We start from the raw sequence: 19,117 nt of genomic DNA, 5'->3' as shown, positions 1-19,117 counted from the left end.
AAGTGCTCGTGTGCTCGAGCCTAGATCAGCATCGCACGGTAAATTTTGCTATTTCTGATCAGTAATTAGTCCAATCCTCAAGTCTACCGTCTCCGTGCGTCGGTACGGATCGAGTGCGTAATCGGTCACCGATTGTTGGGCATTCGGCTTTGTTCTCGACGAGGAAAGTCGCCGACATCCTGTAGAGCGCAATTGCTTCCATGCGGTGAATAAATAAAGCGTCCTCTTCCCTCGATCCTGAGGCCAATGCACAAACTCGGGATTCGTGCTTTACGAAGATCAAACAACAATTGCACAGCATTTCGAAAGGCCTGCCAAAGCCCACAGAATCCAAAATATCGTGCTCTATCAAATACAAGATCAGTACCCTCGCAAGGAGTAATGTCAGCAGCACATCTACCGCCAGCGCCTGGCGACTACGATACATCCCATTCCACCACCGTTCGCAAGTACAATCGCACATACGGGCTTGTTCCCCCAGCAGTCGAGAGCTTAGACGTCCAAGCTTCGAGATGTCTGAAACAGCTAGAACGAAGGCCGCAGAGTATCGACAAATATCTCTATCTCAGCAGCCTTCGTAACACCAACGTCCACCTCTTTTATCGCTTGGTCACTCAGCATATCAAAGACATGGCTCCTCTCATCTATACACCAACTGTCGGCGATGGCTGCTTGCAATGGTCTCATAATTACGTCCAACCAGAGGGTCTGTACATATCCTATTCTGATCGTGGTCACATCGCGTCAGTACTGCACAATTGGCCGCAGGTAAATGTCGAGATCACCGTTGTCACAGATGGTTCTCGAATCCTTGGGCTAGGGGATTTAGGCATCAATGGCATGGGCATACCTGTTGGCAAGCTTTCTCTTTATGTGGCCTGCGCAGGGATCCGTCCGGAGGCCACTTTGCCGCTTATGCTGGATCTGGGTACTGGAAACAAGTCACTAAGAGAAGATCCACTGTATATGGGAAGCAGGAGAGAAAAGGTTTCCGCTCAGGAAGAAAAAGAATTTCTGGACGAATTGATGGTGGCATTGACGGAGAAATGGCCTGGAATTGTCATCCAGTTCGAGGATTTTAAAAACCCTTTCCCAGCACTCGAAACCTATGGAGGCAAATATACATGTTTCAACGACGATATCCAGGGGACTGGTGCCGTAGTTCTGGCGGGAATCATCAGCGCTGTGAAACGAACCGGTGTTCCGGTCAAGGACCAGAGAGCCGTATTTTTCGGAGCTGGTAGCGCAGGTGTGGGTGTGGCGAAGCAGATTGTAGAGTATTTCATGCGAGAAGGGCTGACAGAGGACGAAGCACGGCGATGCTTTTGGCTCGTCGATACTAAAGGTCTTGTGACTAATGACCGAGGGGACAAGTTGGCGGAGCACAAGATCTATTTCTCTCGCGACGATAACGCTGGAAAGCAGTACAAGACCCTTGAGGAAGTGGTGGACCATGTGAGGCCTACAATACTGATGGGGCTTTCGACAATAGGAGGGGCTTTCACGCCAGATATGCTGACAAAAATGGGGCAATGGAACGAGCACCCAATCATTTTCCCACTCTCGAATCCATCGGCGAATTCGGAATGCACTTTCGAAGACGCCCTTAAACATACCAACTACAAGGCATTGTTCGCGAGTGGAAGCCCTTTTGCCTCAATCGAGCATGACGGGAAGCTTGAGACTCCCGGGCAAGGTGAGTAATCTTCCTTCCCTTAGGTAGTATAGGACCAGGAACCGCCTACGTGCGACTGACCACAAAATTCAGGCAACAACATGTATGTCTTCCCAGGCATTGGCCTGGGTACGATCCTTTCGAAGGCAACCACCATCACTCAGTCCATGATATACGCCTCTGCGACGTCACTAAGCACTTCTTTGCATCCTTCTGAAGTTTCTCAAGGCTGGCTGTATCCAGAGCTCGCTCGGATACGAGACGTGAGTGTTATCGTTGCAATGGGAGTCATCAAAGCTGCACAAGAAGCGGGCGTGGATCGTGAGCAAAGCATCAAGGGTATGGGAAATGAAGAATTGGAGAAATGGGTGAGATCGAAGATGTACGACCCAACTACAGAAACGCAGAGGGTTGAGGAGGAAGTCCAAGGATTGACGGATCCCTCGAAATGGGGAGGGAACCGAGGATCCCACCTGTAAAGTGCGAAGGCTGCGAGTCTCGTAAAAACGGCTTGAGTGGTTTTTTGAATGCCCAAAATTTGATGCATACTCTGACCAAATAGATACTTTATAGACTTCTGTTGCGTGGACATAGACTTTTAGCGGAGACGATTTTTCAATATTCAATATTCAAGACACACACTTGCCTGTATAATACACCGACCACAAGAACGAGATACTTTAGGGCACTTACCTACTCCTGTTGTTTGGGGATATTTAGTTCGTATTAGGTTCGATTCCTAATGGCGCTGGTACAATGGTGTTGCGGTGCTTCTTATTTTCTACTCCTGGAGCGAATACTTTAGGGGAGGTGCGTGCCCAAGAGACTCTTCCGCCGCTAAGCTAGCCCACCCGAGGTTCTATCTCTCAGCCTCGGGCCTTGGCTCTACCTTGGCAAACACCAGCAATCTCGCGCTGCCCACGCCTTTGACCTTGTAGACGCTGTGTGTTCTCATTGATGACTTTACGACTAACATATTGATACCCACGGCAATTTTCTGTTGACAATTGTGGCTATCCCCGCTTCTACAGCTCTTTGCAGAAGGTTACCTGTAATATACGTGCACCGTGCATACAGTGAGTTGTCACGCAGCTAGCCCACTAGATGCTGCATTCTAACATTCCGTCCAATCAGACCCAAGGACGATAGAACAATGTGGAATCGATTCAGTGGCAAACCTCATGATTCAAATTATGATTTGCCCTCACAGAGTATTCGGCGCGACGATGATGAACAGCGACCTCGTGCGCATCGCTCCGATTCTATAGCGTCTTCCAACTCGAATAAGAAATTCTCTTCCCGGGCTGACGATCGTGCTCCACGAGGCTTTAACCCTACATCTACAAGCTACTCATCTACTACCCGAGGGCAATATCCTGGAGCAGCATCGGCTTCCATAGCATCGAGCTACGCAACAGCATCCGGAAACAACAACTGCGAACCATATGTGGCGCCTGGTTTAGTCAGAAATGCCAGCCTCGCAGACCAAATGCAGAGGTCGAAATCCTCGCGCTCCTCGCGCGATCAGGACGAGGCTCGCGAAATTAAGGACAAAAAGCGGGACAAGACAGATATATTTGATGGCCGCGATCAAGATATTGAGAGACAGCGAAAGAGGGACAAGCGAGACAAGAAGGGCAGAAGCTTGAGAAGATCTGAGAATGGACTCGACGAAGAGGTCGGAAGCAGCAGAGGTCCTGACGATTTCCCTGATCAGGTTGCGAGCTCTGGTTTCTCGCAATTCCCTGGCCAGAACGACGGGGCAATACCAGGACCCAACGGCGCCGCACCCGAACATCCAGCCATGTCCTCCCATGTGCAAGATCAGTTTCCCGGTCAATTTCCGACTCAGTCCTCTGCTCCATACCGTCCACCACTGGCCGCCAGCGAAGGAGGTCCTGGACTCGCGGCTGAATACTATGGTGATGATGGGCAGTCTGTTGCAGAACAGCCTGGAAATCGGGCAAATACGCCATCTCTTATCATTGGGGCAGAACCTCACCTTCAGCCTGCATTGGCTGTGGCAGCCCCGCCACCAGAGCCGAGCGCTTCTGGAGCGGTCGGTGCGGCAGCGTCCTTCTTCAGCGGTGAATTTGAAGAAGATGAAGCCGCATCGACCCACGGCCAGCAGAATGCGTCAACATACGTCACAAGCCAAATCAGACCCAACAGCAACCACCATTCATCTTCAGCCCCAATCATACCCACCATAGGTGGGACAGCCATAGGATCGGCTGCTGGCTATCTCATTGACAGCCAGACCTCAACACATCAGCAGCGCACGGATCATAAGTCATCAATAGGAGGAGCCCCTAGTGAATATTCTGCCGTCACGACTCAACGCCCGCCGTCTCAAACACAAGCCTCACAGTACTCCAGCAAGTCTCAGCCACCAATGCTAGGCAAGCAATCATCTCAGTCGTCTAACACCCCGATTTATGCAACCGGGGCAGCAGGCGCCACAGGGTTGGCGGCAGCAGCAGCTTACGAGCACAATCATCACTCTTTAGATCACAATGTCTCGTCAGCGCCTCAATATTCAACAACCTCCATGGCTCAGCGACATCGCAATAACGGTCCCTTCGGCGCGTTGCTGGACTTCTTCAAAGATCCTGAAGGAGTAGCTCAGTTCGAAGAATACTCTCAGATCATAGGTGTTTGCAGGAACTGCTTCGCGCCGGGATCCTCAACAAGAGATGCTCCGAGAAAACATCTTTATGGGAGACGACAATCAAATGAGCGGTACGGCAGCAGTACGCGCGTCGACAAAGATAGTCGATATTATTCTTCCGACAATGAGGGTCGACGGAAGAGCAACAAGTCCTGGCAGGCCGCTGGTCTCCCGGGCTACGGGCTGGCAAAACTTGGAGAGAGCTTGTTTCAAGAGAAGAACGACTATGATGATACCTACAGTGTGAAAAATGGGCGCTTCTCGCCGGATGGGGGGGATCGTAGAGCACGCCGTCGAAGTCGCTCCAAAGAGCGTTTCGAAATTGAAATTACTGGTGATGGCAAATCGGACAGAAAAGAACCGCGTAATGATACTTCCACGGGCACGAAAAGGCTGACATATAGCACGGGTCGTCAATCAGGAACGAGGTCTAGATCAAGAGATCGAAAGACTGGCTTGACCGAAGCTGCTATTGGCGCAGCACCAGAAACCTCCGCGGTCGCGTCGAGCTCTCGACGTCGGAGCCGCTCTCCGAAACGTACATCCGTTAAAGGTAAGCACAAAGGTCAAGAAGCCTCGCCTGAGAGACGCCACAAGACCAAGAAGAAGAAGAAGAGAGACAGAAGCTTCTTCGGGTTCGGCAACGGATCATCCTCGTCATCTAGCGTGGACTTGGCATATACTGGTGGTCAAGACAAGCACCGAAGCATTAAACGGTCGAATGGCAAGTCCAAAGATGATAAGAAGGCCGAAGCAGCTCTACTGGGCCTTGGCGCGGCGGCAGCAGCGCTTGCCCTGAACGATAGTCGTCAAGGTCACCGAAAGAATGGCGTAAGAGAACTCGTGGGGGCGAAGAAGACAAAAGGTCATGATGGACATGGCTCCGGACAAGCGCACAGACCCAAGAAATCTTATGGAAACCTTGACGACGAACTTTGGGAATCGGCTGCAGAAGACGACTACGAGAGCATAGATTCCGACCTGGCGTACGGTGCGCCAGTACGCAGGGATAGTCGAGCATCATTTTCTTCCAAGTCATCAGGAACCAATAAGTGGGGTTGGCGTTGGGGCAGCAAAAAAAATCGGAGAGCGTCTTCCCCACGGCGAAAGTCATCTGACCATAGTAGCTTTCCCCCAGTAGCTAGTGCGACACGTTCAAGTCTAACAGGTGCGGCCATGACGCCTCAAGATCAGCCTCAGGGGAGTGCGATGGACAGTACAAGCAGCCTTCCCCTGCAGCATGTCTACCCAGTGCCGACTTCTGATCCTTCTCGCTTCGACGTTGGGCGAGAAGGTTCAATCGTGTCTTCGAGTAGACCGGTCATGTCCTCTCGGCCAGAAGCTGTTCCTCTTCAACATCCTCGCCCAATAGCCCCCGTTTCAGCATCAATCTACTCAAGTCAAACGGCGTATGATCATTCTCATAGTGCGCCAAGTGGTCCTGCTGTGTTCTCCCAAACTCCGTATCATCATCATCCGGGAACATCTGATGATCGACATAGCACTCACGAAGCCAGCATACCTGGCAGCTTCCCTCGCGTCGAGCAACCGGCGGATGACACTGCTCGCGATTTTAGGATACGGAGGAGAGACACATCCCCTGGAAGATTCGGAGAAGACTCTATATCGAGCTCCATGGCACCTCCGCGCCGAACTTCCGTGAGAGACGAATCCTCTGCAGTTCGATTCGATCTGACAGAAGAGCAAGAAGAAAGAGATCGCCGCGAGAGGCGTCGGAAGAGAAAGGAAGATAAGGAGCGTCGCGAAGCCGAAGAGCAAGAGCAGGTTGAGAAGGATCGTCGTGTCTCAAGGGAACGATCAAGCAGAAAATTAGGCTCGAACACCAAGCCGGAGGAAGTTCTTGAAAAATCTTTTGAAAAATCATGGGCCGGTCCCGCCGCTGCTGGAGTCATTGGGGCCGCAATTGGTGCTGCGGCTGCAACAGACAGGTCGAGATCTGAAGAGACGCGGGAGGAACGCCGCGAACGTCGACGGAAGGAACGTGAACTCGAAAACGAAGAAGATGCTCTCAGCAAAAGCGAACGTCGACGAAGGCAGCGGGAACGTGACGATCAAGAAGCCGCAATCAAGGAACGCGGAAATCTACCTGACGAGAATTCTGCGTCACGCGGGTACGTGGATCACGAAGAGCGTTCTCCGGAGAAACAGGACATGTCTGTATGGCAAGAAGCGGCAAGCACCAAGCGAAGCTCTGTTCATGAAAACTATGGTGCTTTCTTCACCCCACTCGAACTCCTTAACAAATCGAGTGACCAGATAAAGATTACAAGTGCTAATGCTGACGCTGATATTGATATGGAACAAGTCCCACAAATTGTCACAGTGGAGCCAAAGCGAATCCGCGATCTCTCTGACTCGCCGGCGTTCTCGCTCGTGGACACCGACGACAAGATCGATCCTTCAAAGTTGTCGTTTCCTTGGCAGGTACCAAAGCTCAGGCTTGTAGAGCCGACTCCGCCTTCAACCAGGGGCTCCACACCCATTCCCCAACCTAAGGATGCCGGTGACGAAGGCTTCGAAGAGCCTCGGAAGGAGCCTTCGTCTTCAAAGGTCAAGTGGGGAGATGACCAGACTCACGAATACACAATTATCGCTCCAAAGGAGGACCACGATGAATCCGTCGAGCCATCCTCTGGGGACATGAGCGTACCAGATCCAGTAGATTTATCAAGCAGCACGCACGAGCGTGACTTGCCGGATCATGAAATGCACCCGCGCAATGACTCAACAATGGAAAGTAGCTCAGCAATTTATGGTGAGGATGCTGCATTCGCGGCCACGTTAGCCGCCAGTGCAGAAGATGCAGGCTTCGATCCTTCTATTGTCATCAATAACCCAACATACCGACGTCGAGACTCACCCCCAGGATCTAACGAAAACAGCATGCCTGGCGGATTCGATGATGAGAACGAGCCACGGCTTCACAAGAAAGACCGGAAGAGAAAGGAGAAAGCTTCTAGACGTCAGAGTCGAAACGACGGTCCCAACGGGCGAGATGACGATACAATTGTGCAGGATATCATCAGCCAAGTGGAAGAATCTGAGTTTCAACCTCCAAACCAGGTTCCGCTAGAGAAACTAGATGACGAGTGGGAGAAACCAAAGAAAACTAGATCCAGGAAATCCAAGAAAAGTCAAAAGGGCTCTGAGTCTAGGGACGATCTCTTCGAGACGTCTGAAACTACGAGTAAGGCTCTAGATTCGGAGAGCCGAGACGTGTACGAGTCGCCTACTGAAGATGTTCGCTCCATCGAGTCAATCAGCAATAAAGCAGAGAGCGGCAGGAAGTCCCGCAAAAAGTCAAAACGAAATAGTACTGGCTTTGATGATGCTGCGTCTACCGTGCCTTCCCCATCTACGAACGAAGCTAGCAAAGACCCCAATTCCGAACCAAAGGAGAAGCGCAAAGGTAGCATCTGGGATCGGGTCCTTGGTAAATCCCCTGGCAGCCTTCCGCAAGAAGACGGTGCCAAGGACGTTACAGACCAGTCAATTTTGAAGGACTTCGGGGAACCTAAGATGAAGAGTAAAAAGACCGAGGAACGGAAGTCTAGTCGCGACGGGGACGACAATCACGACAGCAAAGATCGAAGCAGCATTGGAGGCACCGTGCCGCAAGTTTCAGGTAGGATCTCCCAAGACCTACCGGTAAAGGTATACACACCAGTCCCCAGCGGTCGTGCATACTCGAAAGAATTGCTGAACAACTCTCAGGATCACGGAACTAGTCTGCCCCCACTCTTTTCAGACGCGGGCTCAGTGGCCCAATATCTAGACCGTGGTATAAAAGCGGAGCAAGTTGAGGAAAAGCAGCCAGAGTCTTTTTTAGGGATGCGCCCAGAACCACCGCCGCCACCTGACACACGTGCTGAAAGTGAGGCGCTTTCCGATCTCTCGGAGACGACCAGCCTCCCAGCCACACCTCACGCTGAGTCTGAGACTCAGAGCCGGCGTTTCTCAGATGCTGAAACCTCTAGCCCAACACAGACCACGGCTGCTCTTCCGTCCTCGCCTACAGCTGTACCTTTCCATTTCCGTCGACCAGGCCGCTCATCTAGTACCGCTCGATCTCTGTCCCAAACGCCATTTTCCTCAAACAAATCGGCGACTGATCTCACTCCGAAACAGAAGACACGTCCTCGCTCCACGGAGTTCAAATCCTCAAAAGAAATCAGGCCCTTGTGGCCCGTAGAAAGACACCGATTACACCAGGAGCCAAACGCTGACGAAACTTACCCTTCTCTTCCTTCAAGCCATACAACCTCAAGGAGCTCATCTGTCCACAATCTGGAGGGAAGTGAACACCACCAGAGGGGACCCTCCGGATTGAACGAGGCAGAGCATGAGCCGATTCAATCAGCGCCAGTGACCTCCACGGATAGTCACCCAATACAGTCAGATCTGCTTGAGTCACAATTGGCGACCTCTCCTACTGCATCCTCTTTCCAAGATTCAAGGACCGTTAAGGATTTGCTGTCTCCGCAGGCTAGTAGAGACTCGTCTCCCAAAGTAAGCGCCGAGGAAAATCCTCACGAGTCATCCTCTACCTTGAAAAGCGCTGTTTTAGGTGCCGTCCTAGGAGGCCCTGCCGCTGTGGCTCTGAATGAACCAATTCAGAACAATGCTCCAATACTGCAAGACCTGTTCCGAGAAGAGAACGAGGATTTCGAGCATGCTTTAGATGATATGGTTCTGGACACAATAGCTTACCCGTCCTATAATAACGCTCTTGGTCAAGGGGAGGACTTTGTTCCTCAAAAGACCAGGAAAGGCAAGAAGAATAAGCGGAAAGCCGGCCAATTTCAACAAGAAACAGTTCAACCATCTTTTGGAGGGGCTGTGGAGGCTAAGCCAAGCACGAACTCCATAGACGTGGAGCTTCTGAGCCCCGGAACCACGCGCCAAATTCAAGAACAGGATGCCCAGGATGCCGTGGATTCATGGTTCCCATCAGTTCTCCCGTCAAGTAAAGGAAAGAAGGGCAAGAAGGGCAAAAGCAGGGGGCTTGCTGAGAGATCACCGGAAGAAAATGGACCATTCCCAGATACTTACGAGCCTCCCAGGGACAACCTCAAAAACACAGTACCAGCAGGAGGTCAAGAAAGCGACATTCTGACGCGACAAATGTCTCGAGAGCAGATTGTGGATATCATGACTGCCGTCGCGCAAGATGCGAACAAGGATGAAAAGAAGGCATCGCAATCTGCGACAGCTGTGGTTCAAGAGCCTTTCGAGACCCTGGCCGAAGAAAATCGCAGCGAGTCGAAAGTCAAGGAGGACAACAAAGGACAAGAGGACCTCCCTCAAGACGGCCTCCAAACGAAGACCTTTTCCAAAGACGGATTCCCACAAGAAGACCTCCCCCAAGACGGCCTTGCACAAGACAACCTCCCTCAAAGCGGTCTTCAACAAGAGACTCTGCCCAAAAACGAACCCACACACAGCGAGCTCCCACAACTCGAAAATAATCAAGAGACCCTCCCCCAAGGTGACTTCCCCCTAGTCAACCTCCCTCGAGACGACTTCTCACATTCACAAGACCCACAACGCGGAAGCCTGCTATCTTCATCTGCTCCAGATCAGATTACTTTTACAGACCCTTTCTTAAAACAAAGTCACAGGAATGTGCTAGAGTCACCCAAAGCCAATCCCGCGTCTCAAGAAGAACTCGATCCTGGTGACTCGACAAAAGCGATATCGCCACTGCTTGAGCTTTCTCCAAGAGCAACACCATTACCCAATGTTGATGATGATCATGACCTCTTGGACGAGCGGCTAGAAATTCCAGTCTCTACATCTTTGGATCGTTCTGATGATAAGGAAATGGAAATTGCTGCTGGAAACCCTTTAGACGTCCCACATATACATGATCTATCTGCCGTCCTACCTGAACTACAAAAACAAGCACAAGATCTTACGTCTCAAGCCGAGCAAGTTGATCCAGGTGACTATTCCGCCGTTCCGTCTAAGAAAAAATCCAAAAAGAGCAAAAAGGCTAAGCAGAGCTGTTCGGTTGAAGAAAATGAGCAGACTGAGATACAAAAAATGGATGGACCATTACCTAGTGTTAATACTTCTACAACGCTCGAAGAAGATTGGCCAAAAGATTCGAACGACGAACCTGCAATGAAGGTTCTCCAGGAGAAGTCCGAAACGTTGGATGATGGATGGGAGGGCTCCACTAGCAAGAAGAAGGGCAAGAAAGGAAAGGTGACCAAGCAAAGCATTTCGGTTGAGAACAGCAAGGCCACCGAAATTCAAAGACGACAGCAATCGCTACCTTACATGGCTGCGTCTGAAGCGCCTGAGGACCATGAAGCCAGGAAATTGATTGACGAGTCTGCAGTCGATGTCTCCCAGTCCAAGACTGAGCCCCTAGAGGACGAATGGACGGCCTCCAACGACAATAGGAAAGGCAAGAAGGTTGAGAGGCAGAGGTCGAAGACATCAAGTTTGGGGCTTTCACCGGACGAAACAGAGCATCAATTCGAGCGACAACCAGACGCCAGAGATGACATGAACGATCGCGCTTTGTCCTTGGCCACAACGCGGACCTCCCAAGAAGTCGGTGCTATGCTAGGACTCGATGAAACTGAAGCCTCCATCGAAGGCGAGTCGAAGGAAGCCTTCCCAATTGAGTCTCAAGCAGAGCATAATCTACGGAAGCCTTCAGAAGATCATATTTCAGGCAGCTATGAACAGAAAATGCCCGTCTCATACGAGCCAGAGACTCCGCACTCTAAAGACGCTCCTGAAAAGGCGCAGGATGATGAAATATTCCTGAATCTGCACACGCCAGTCGCTGGCACAAATGCTGCTCAACGTGTACAGGACATCTTGGTGGGGGAGAACAATGCGGAGTCTACTACTGATGCTAAGAGGGAAGCCATGGTGGCATCTACGAGCATGGAAGAGAAAGCTACTGATAGGCCAATAAAAGAAGATGAACTGGTTGGGGATGCGCCAAAAAAGAAGAAGAAAAGCAAAAAGGGTAAGAAGAACGAAACGTTCTCATGGGACGAGCCCGAAATCAAGCCTGAAACGACAGAGCCGGCAGAGGTCTCAGATCCACCCGGTGCAACGAACACTCCGCTCGAACAAGAGCCTGCGCCTGACAGGCCAATGGAAGAAAATGAGCTGGATCGTGATGCTCCGAAGAAGAGGAGAAAGGGCAAAAAAGGGAAGAAGAACGAAGCGTTCTCGTGGGACGAGCCCGAAACCAAGCCTGAAACGACAGAGCCGGCAGGGGATCCGGGTCCACCCGGTGCAATGAACACTCCGCTCGAACAAGAGTCTGCGGCTGACAGGGTAATAGAAGTAGACGAACTGGATCGTGATACCCTGAAGAAGAAGAAAAAGGGCAAAAGAGGAAGGAAGAACGAAGAATACTCTCTGGACGAGCCTGATATCATGAAGCCAGCGGAGCCCTCCGATCTACCCGCTGCAATGAATCCCTATTCATTGGAACAAGAGCCCGCGGTCAAGGCGATCGACGAGGTTTTCTCTAAACAGTCCAAGAAAGACAAGAAGAACAAGAGGAGCAGAAGAAACGGTGTTTCGAGAGCCGTCAGTGATTTTCGAGACGGAGATGAGCCCAACATCATCCCTATTGAAGTTCCACAAGATGATGACAAGACGGAGGATCTTCCCCCAAGTGCCAGTGATTTCCAGGAAGAGATTGAGCCTAGTATCATCCTTACTGAGGTTCCACAGGACGACAACAAAGTGGAGGATCTTCGCGAGATTACCCGCGATTCTCGAGACGAAGTTGAGCCCAGTGTCGTCCCTACTGAAGTTTTACAAGATGACGGACAGGTAGAGGAGCGTTCCGCCGTTGATCGCCAATTAGTCACCCGTGATGTTCGAGAAGCAAATGAGCCCAATTGTGTCCCTACTGAAGCCCTACAAGACGACGACAAGATGGAGGATCTTCCTGCGGTTGGCATGCCACGCATGAGGGCAGAAATTGGTGCACCTGGAGAGGTAGTAGAGCCAGCAGTAACAACAAAATCTGCTCAGGGTAACGAAAATGAGGAATCACGCGAGGCACCGTTGGAACAGGAGCAAGACTTGATGCCACCAAAAGGCAAGAAGGACAGAGAGAAAACCAAGAACTCTAAGAAGTCCAATGCCTTATCCCCAGATGATTGTGAAGATCCTGCGCTTGGACACGGGCAAATAGCCGAAATCAAGGCTCTTGAGACAGACGAAATAGAACATATGACTCCTTCCAGTGTCAAGGTTGTTGATGAGCCTGAAAAGACTGTTCAAAAGACACAATTAGAACAGCAGGAGGAAGATTACACGCTACCCACAAATGAGAAGGACGAAAAGAAGTCCAAGAACTTCGTCGCCTTTTCTCTAGATAGCGATGTTTCTCCCACACTTGAAGATGAGCCAGTATCCAAACCTGAGAATCTTGAGAAAGAATCGCTTAAACAGACACCCCCTTCCAGTGCCGACACGGTCAAGGAGCCTGGAAAATGTGTGGAAGGTCTTCCTGAGGAGACGAAAGATCGAGAAGAGACCGAGGAAGCGCAACCGTTCGAATGGAAGAACGAGGATATCACTGCGCAGTCTGAGCAGGAGACTGCCCAGGAGCTCAACAAAGATTCCGAAATTGACAGCAAAGTCAACCCGCTAAATGCTTGGGGAGATCTCGTCATGGTGGGAGGCAGAGGCGAGGAACCTATGCACGGGTACTTCGACTCTGTCTCAGCACATGCCGCTGCCTCTGATATTCCTCACAAAGCCACTTCATCAGTGGAGTCATCTCCAGAGCAGCCGACCGTTGCGTCGGAGGAGATAACCGCTTACCGTGCCAACGAAATGAAAAGCAACATCGTCTCGGCAGCCGAGACCGATAATGACTCTCTGTATAGCGTCAAGCTAAGCAAGAAAAACGAAAAGAGGACAAAGAAGGCACTACCGTTGACTTGGGAGGAGGACGGGCTCTCTCAGGAGCCCAGAGCTGTTCTCACTGAATCTAGCGCTACAGAAGATCTGGGCGAACCGTCGATCATCCCTGTCTCACAAGAAAGCGGTTCTTGGTCGAAACCAGAAATATCCGCCGAGGAGATCGTGCCTACGGAGATCGTCCAGCCGGGTATGAGGTCAGAAGAAGATCAGAGATATCAAGGAAGTGTATTGGAAGACCCGCCATCTCAAGCGAGAGATGACATTCATACAATGGTTGAAGCTGAACAGGAAGAAAGCTTTGCAAACGGCGAAAGGACCAAGACTGAAAAGCTCTCTATCTACGAGCCGGAGGAAGATCGGTCTGCTGCGGATGACAAAGAACTTGCATGGGTAACGGCTACTAGCGCTGTTCAAGGTAATGAACACCCGTCGAAGCAGCAGCCTAGAGACGACTTGAGTACTGCAGGGGAGATACGATCTAAACAAGAAGAATCTGCGGGAGGAATGAAAAGGGACCAAACTCCCATTCTGACGGAGTCCGGAATGATTGAAGAGGCAAAGGACGAGGAGTTACTCTGGGACGTGTCAGTCCAGAGGGCCGAGGAACCCGAAAAACAAGACAAAGACGGGCAATGGGGTGAGCTTATAGTTGGGAATTTGTCTTCCTCTGCGGCTCAGGAGGCTGCTCGAGAAACGGCCAAAACAGTCCGAAACACGGAATCTATCACAGATCTCGAGCCGCTTAGGGGTACTAACATAGACCAGCCGAACCCCCCAGGGGGCGTTAAAAGATTAGACGCACAAGAGCAACGCGACGACAACAACGAGGAGTATGAGAAAGAGCTTGAACGGGCATTACCGAACACAGAACCTGTCGCAGGTCTCGAGCCGCTTGGGGGTCCTGACATAGATAAGCCAATTCCCGCAGTGGAGGTCGCAATGTTAGATGCACAAGAACAACGCGACTACAACGAGGAGTATGCAAAAGAGCTTGAGCGGGCATTACCGAACACAGAACCTGTCGCAGATCTCGAGCCGCTTGGGGGTCCTGACATAGATAAGCCAATCCCCGCAGTGGAGGTCGAAATGTTAGACGCACAAGAACAACGCGACTACAACGAGGAGTATGCAAAAGAGCTTGAGCGACAATTGAGTCCGTTGCAGGAAGGCGAGCGTGCCGATCCCTCGCGTGATGAAGCCCATACACCTGTGTTCTCTCAATCAAGCATTGGTTCGGTAATGGAGAGACCATACGAAGAAGAGCACAGACCGTTAGCACGACCTCCGGCTCTGGAAGACATCATTGAAGAATCCAGATCAAGATCTGCCTCGGTTCATGGTAGTCCCGTCGATCAGGAGGATGACTATTCACCTGTCAAATCAACCAAGAAAGGCAAGAAAGGCAAGAAAGGCAAGAAAAGCAAAAAGCAGCAGCCGATCATTTGGGAAGACGAAACTGCAACGCCGCCACCGGAGCCGGAAAGCGATCAAAGAGCAAAGCCCTCTATCAGATCCACAGAAGCTCCGGGCTCGCGGGACACTGACGCTGCTCGGCCCCTTGAATTGGAAGAACCGATAGACCAGCGGTCTCTCGAAGACAGGACAATAGCTTCGCCTACCGGATATCTCGATACCGCTGACAACAATTACTTAATTGAGAATGATGGGTCAGATGACTACTTTAATATCCCGCCAAGCAGACCAGCAGAGGAAGATGTGGGAAGGGAAGACACTCACGAGTTCCGTCGGGCTCTCTCTACTGGGCCGCCGTGTTCTAGCAGAGATCGATCTCCAGCTCGAGAACCGCAAATAGATCAAGATGGTCACCTGAGAGATGACGCCGTCACAGCTTATGATCGAGATGGAAAGCTTAGGTCTCTCGCTACGGACTTCCATGACAAATTAAGAACAGAGGTAGAGCCAGCTGAAGAACAAGTCAAAGACAATTGTGATCCTGCTCCCCTAAAAAGTACTAAGAAAGGCAAGAAAGCCTCGGCGAGGGAGCCAAGCCCTCAGACTCTAGGGCAGGAAAGTCTCATGGACCAACCCCAAGACTTGGAAACCCCAACCATGGACACTTTGAATGAGAGATCGACTTCTCAGCAGCATTTCCTACAATCTTCTTCACACGAGGACGAGCTATCCTCGGTAGCTGAGGGGAGACCCATCAGTCGTGGCAGGTCAGGAAGCAGGGAATTGGTCGCCGCAGCAGTCGGTTTAGGCGTAGGTGCGTTAGCAGCGGGAAGCCTCTCCAAGAGAGACTCGAGGAAGGAAGGGATACCTGGCGAGAAAGCAAAAGAGGCTCGCAGGGGGACAGACTTTGAGGCTGAAATAGGCGAACCAGAAAATCCTCTCGACAGAGGAGGAATGGATGTCGAGGAACAAGAGCATCGCCAGACATCTGAGTCAGAACGCGCCACAAGAGCGTGGGAGCATCACCAAGCTACGTCATCTAGAAATTATGAGGCGGCTGCAAGTCATCCGTTTGTGGGAGATCTTGGCCAGTCTTCAGAAACGCCTAAGTACCGAGACAGCGCCATCTACATCTCTGGTTCTCCAATGATCTCGGAAGAGATACCTTACCACCGTGCCGTACGAGACAGTGGTTATCCAGATACTGAGGCAAGCCCGATTGTTGGTGATGAGCTCGAGAATCCAGACGACCCAACGGAGTTGGAAAGCGGTGTTGCCGCTGGTGAAATGGTCGAGCATGTGCAGCATCGGCATAGCCGGGCTCATGAGACTGACCAACGTCAAAGATCAACGTCCAGTAATCCATCCGAGAAATCTGTAGAGGCTAATTCGGACCATGATGTCTCGGTATCAAGGCCAAAAGAGAGACGGAAACGTTCGAGGCGGAGATCAGGGACTGCCTACGACAGTGATGACTCTGCGGACTCTGGCTTTGACATCCAGCGCCGTCGCCGTCGGCAAGCCATGGTAGCAGAGCCACGAGAACCTTCTCCAGTGAGCTCTACCACTAAGGACAGATCGTCGGCACTTTTCGATACCTCGCCTTCGGCAAGGGAGGAGACAATCGCCAAACCACAGGATCAGGCTGTCTCGCCTCGTTATAATCCCGTCGGAGAAGAGCCTACTTGGTCATTTGACCGCGAGGAATCGCCACCACAGCGCTCATCCGAGGTGTCGAGGGGAGGTAGATCAGGCAACATTCCTGCGTTTGCTCCCGAATCAACAGACCACGACATATCTACAGGCAATGAAGACACAGGAATGTCATTGTTTGGAGGCCCCCAAAGTTATGAAAATGACTTGCCATCTCTTTCCAGAAGTCCACGTTCAAGCGAAAGCCGGGGTCGCCGAAGACTGAATACCATTTCGGAGGATAGCGCAGACGGATCACCGCTGCATAAGAAAGACAAGCGCGCTGTGTCCGACGTTGGATCTCCCGAATCAGGTGTCAAAGGTCGAAGAATGCGATCACCATCTGTCGAAGACGATGTCGCTGGAGAATATGTATCCACCCATGACCCGATTTCACGCCCGCCTTGGCCCGCAGCTGACGAGGAGAAGCGTGCAGTAGACGAGCGCAGCAGAAGCCGCAACTCAGATCAGTTGTCCACTTTGTCGAGTCACCATAGCGCGCTGCCAGGTGTTACGCCGAGGCACAGGGAAGATGAGTATCGAACAGCGAGTGCAGCGAGCATGCGATCAGAGAGCAGCATTTATGCAATCATCCGGACACCGGATCAAGTCCGATCAGCCAGTGGACTGAGTTGCCGTTCTTCTGGCACACCACCCTTGCGACGGGTCGACCGTAGCGCTAGCGGGGATCTGCGGGGTGCCAGCAAAAAAAGCGAAGCTAAATATCGCGCTAAAAGCAGCTCTGAACTCGACATTGGCATTCCATCTTCTTCAACCTACGACCCCGTCACTGATAAAGGCAAATCTCGTGCCGATATGGCTGATGTCTATGTAAGTTGGCAACACATTTTATGTTAAAGTGGTAGTGATAGTGCCCAGAATTAACACGCTTTTGCAGGAGGGTTGGGGTGATGTGCGCGGTCAATCGCCAATGTCTCCGACGCGTCCACCAAGTATGCGCAAACGGCAAAGCATGCAGCTCTTGGATCTCGAGACCAGACTTGATCAAATAGTCTCGGAAAACCGACTACTGGCGAGTCAGAAGTTAACAGTGGAGAAAGCCTTGCAAGAGCAAGCACGTGATCACAGCCAGGAACGGCATGCCTACGAAGAAGCCATGCAAGAGCAGAAGATTTATCTGACACGAAAAGATTCCGAACTCAGCGAATTAAAGCAGATCATCGAACAGCTACATAACCAAGCAGCTCATCTCACCGAAGTCAACGAGGGACTTGCCTCTTCCCGCGGTGTGGATGAGGAGCACGAACAGAGGTATAATCAATTACGCGCTGAGCACGCACACACCCACGAGCAATGGCAACAATCCACGAAGGAACTAGGGGACCTCAAAGAGCAGCATACTCAACTATCGACTGGTATGGAGGACATCGTTCGCCATGAGGTGACTGTGGCCCTCGAAGAGAAAAATTCTGAGTTGCGCCAATTGCAAAGTGAACTTGAGAACGCCAAACAGCAAGTTCGAAATTTGCAACAGCAACTATTAGCGTCCAGGAATAGTGATGATTTCGTCGAACGAGATGAGGATTACTTCGATTCTCAGTGTCAATCACTTTGCCAGCATGTCCAGCAATGGGTGCTGAGGTTCTCTAAATTTTCGGACATGAAAGCGTGCTACCTCGCCAGTGAAGTTCGGGACGAGAAAGTTGTCGATCGCATGGAAAATGCAATACTGGATGGCTCCGACGTTGATGACTACCTCTCCGATCGAGTAAAGAGGCGCGATGTCTTCATGTCGGTGGTCATGACAATGGTATGGGAGTTCATCTTCACCCGCTACCTCTTTGGCATGGACCGTGAGCAGCGTCAGAAGCTCAAGAATCTTGAAAAGACGCTCCAGGAAGTTGGTCCTATAAGTGCTGTGCACAAGTGGCGGGCAACGACTCTGACACTTTTAATGAAGCGAGAAGCGTTTGAGAACCAGCGTGCCACAGATACCGAAGCGGTTGTCCATGAGATCTACGACACCCTAGCTACTTTCCTTCCACCACCATCTCATCTTGTGGGCCAAATACAGGATTCACTCCGCAAAGTCATAGATACGGCAGCTGATCTGTCAATTGAGATGCGTACCCAGCGTGCAGAGTACTCGATGCTGCCTCCTCTGCAGCCCGAGTACGATACCAACGGTGACCTAGCTCGAAAAGTGTACTTCAGCGCCCTTACCATGAATGAGCGCAGCGGTGCCACGTCCTCAAACGAGGCTCTGCAGGAGCAACACGCAGTCGTAAGAATGGTTCTTTTCCCACTGGTGGTCAAGAACGAGGATGATGACGAGCAGATTGTGGTCTGCCCGGCACAAGTACTGACTGCGGAGGGATCAAAGGGGAAGAAGACGGTGAGGGTTATGAGTGCGCAGGGAGGGAGGAGCGAGGCGAGTTTCGCGGGGAGCGACGTACGAATGGAGGGAGGAATGATATAGTAGGCAATTAGGCGTGGCATATCAACAGCCTTTCACTGAAACGAATTAACGACTGCATACCTGGGGAGTTGCTGGGAGGAGGCACAATCTTGGATTAGCGAGCAGGGTGTATTGGGGGTTCTTTGTCTGTATGCATGGCTATATAATTGAACATGAAGCAAATCGAAGAGATGTTGAAACCTTTGTCCTCCTGTAATGAGCTAGACCTGATGCCCATCTTTCCCTCGGTAGTCGCCCAAGGCCACTTCCAAATGCAGCCCAGGAAGCACAGATGAACACCTGGCTA

General features: G+C 51.3%; 1 protein-coding gene across 1 annotated transcript; it reads left to right on the top strand.

Moving 5' to 3' along the window:
* Positions 1-381: 381 nt before the first annotated feature.
* On the top strand, positions 382-18,831 carry HO133_008093 (uncharacterized protein; the record flags this gene model as incomplete). The annotated part of the gene is made up of 4 exons (XM_037298961.1): positions 382-1,696; positions 1,769-2,150; positions 2,810-17,222; positions 17,290-18,831. 4 exons carry the CDS (start codon positions 382-384, stop codon positions 18,829-18,831), a joined length of 17,652 nt encoding a protein of 5,883 aa, XP_037156297.1.
* Positions 18,832-19,117: the final 286 nt, after the last annotated feature.

The sequence above is a fragment of the Letharia lupina genome (genome assembly GCF_014066315.1).
Source record: "Letharia lupina isolate WasteWater1 chromosome Unknown contig_4, whole genome shotgun sequence".
NCBI lineage: Eukaryota > Fungi > Ascomycota > Lecanoromycetes > Lecanorales > Parmeliaceae > Letharia > Letharia lupina.
Note: the sequence above shows the minus strand (reverse complement) of the source record. Positions and strands in the feature narration are given on the sequence as shown.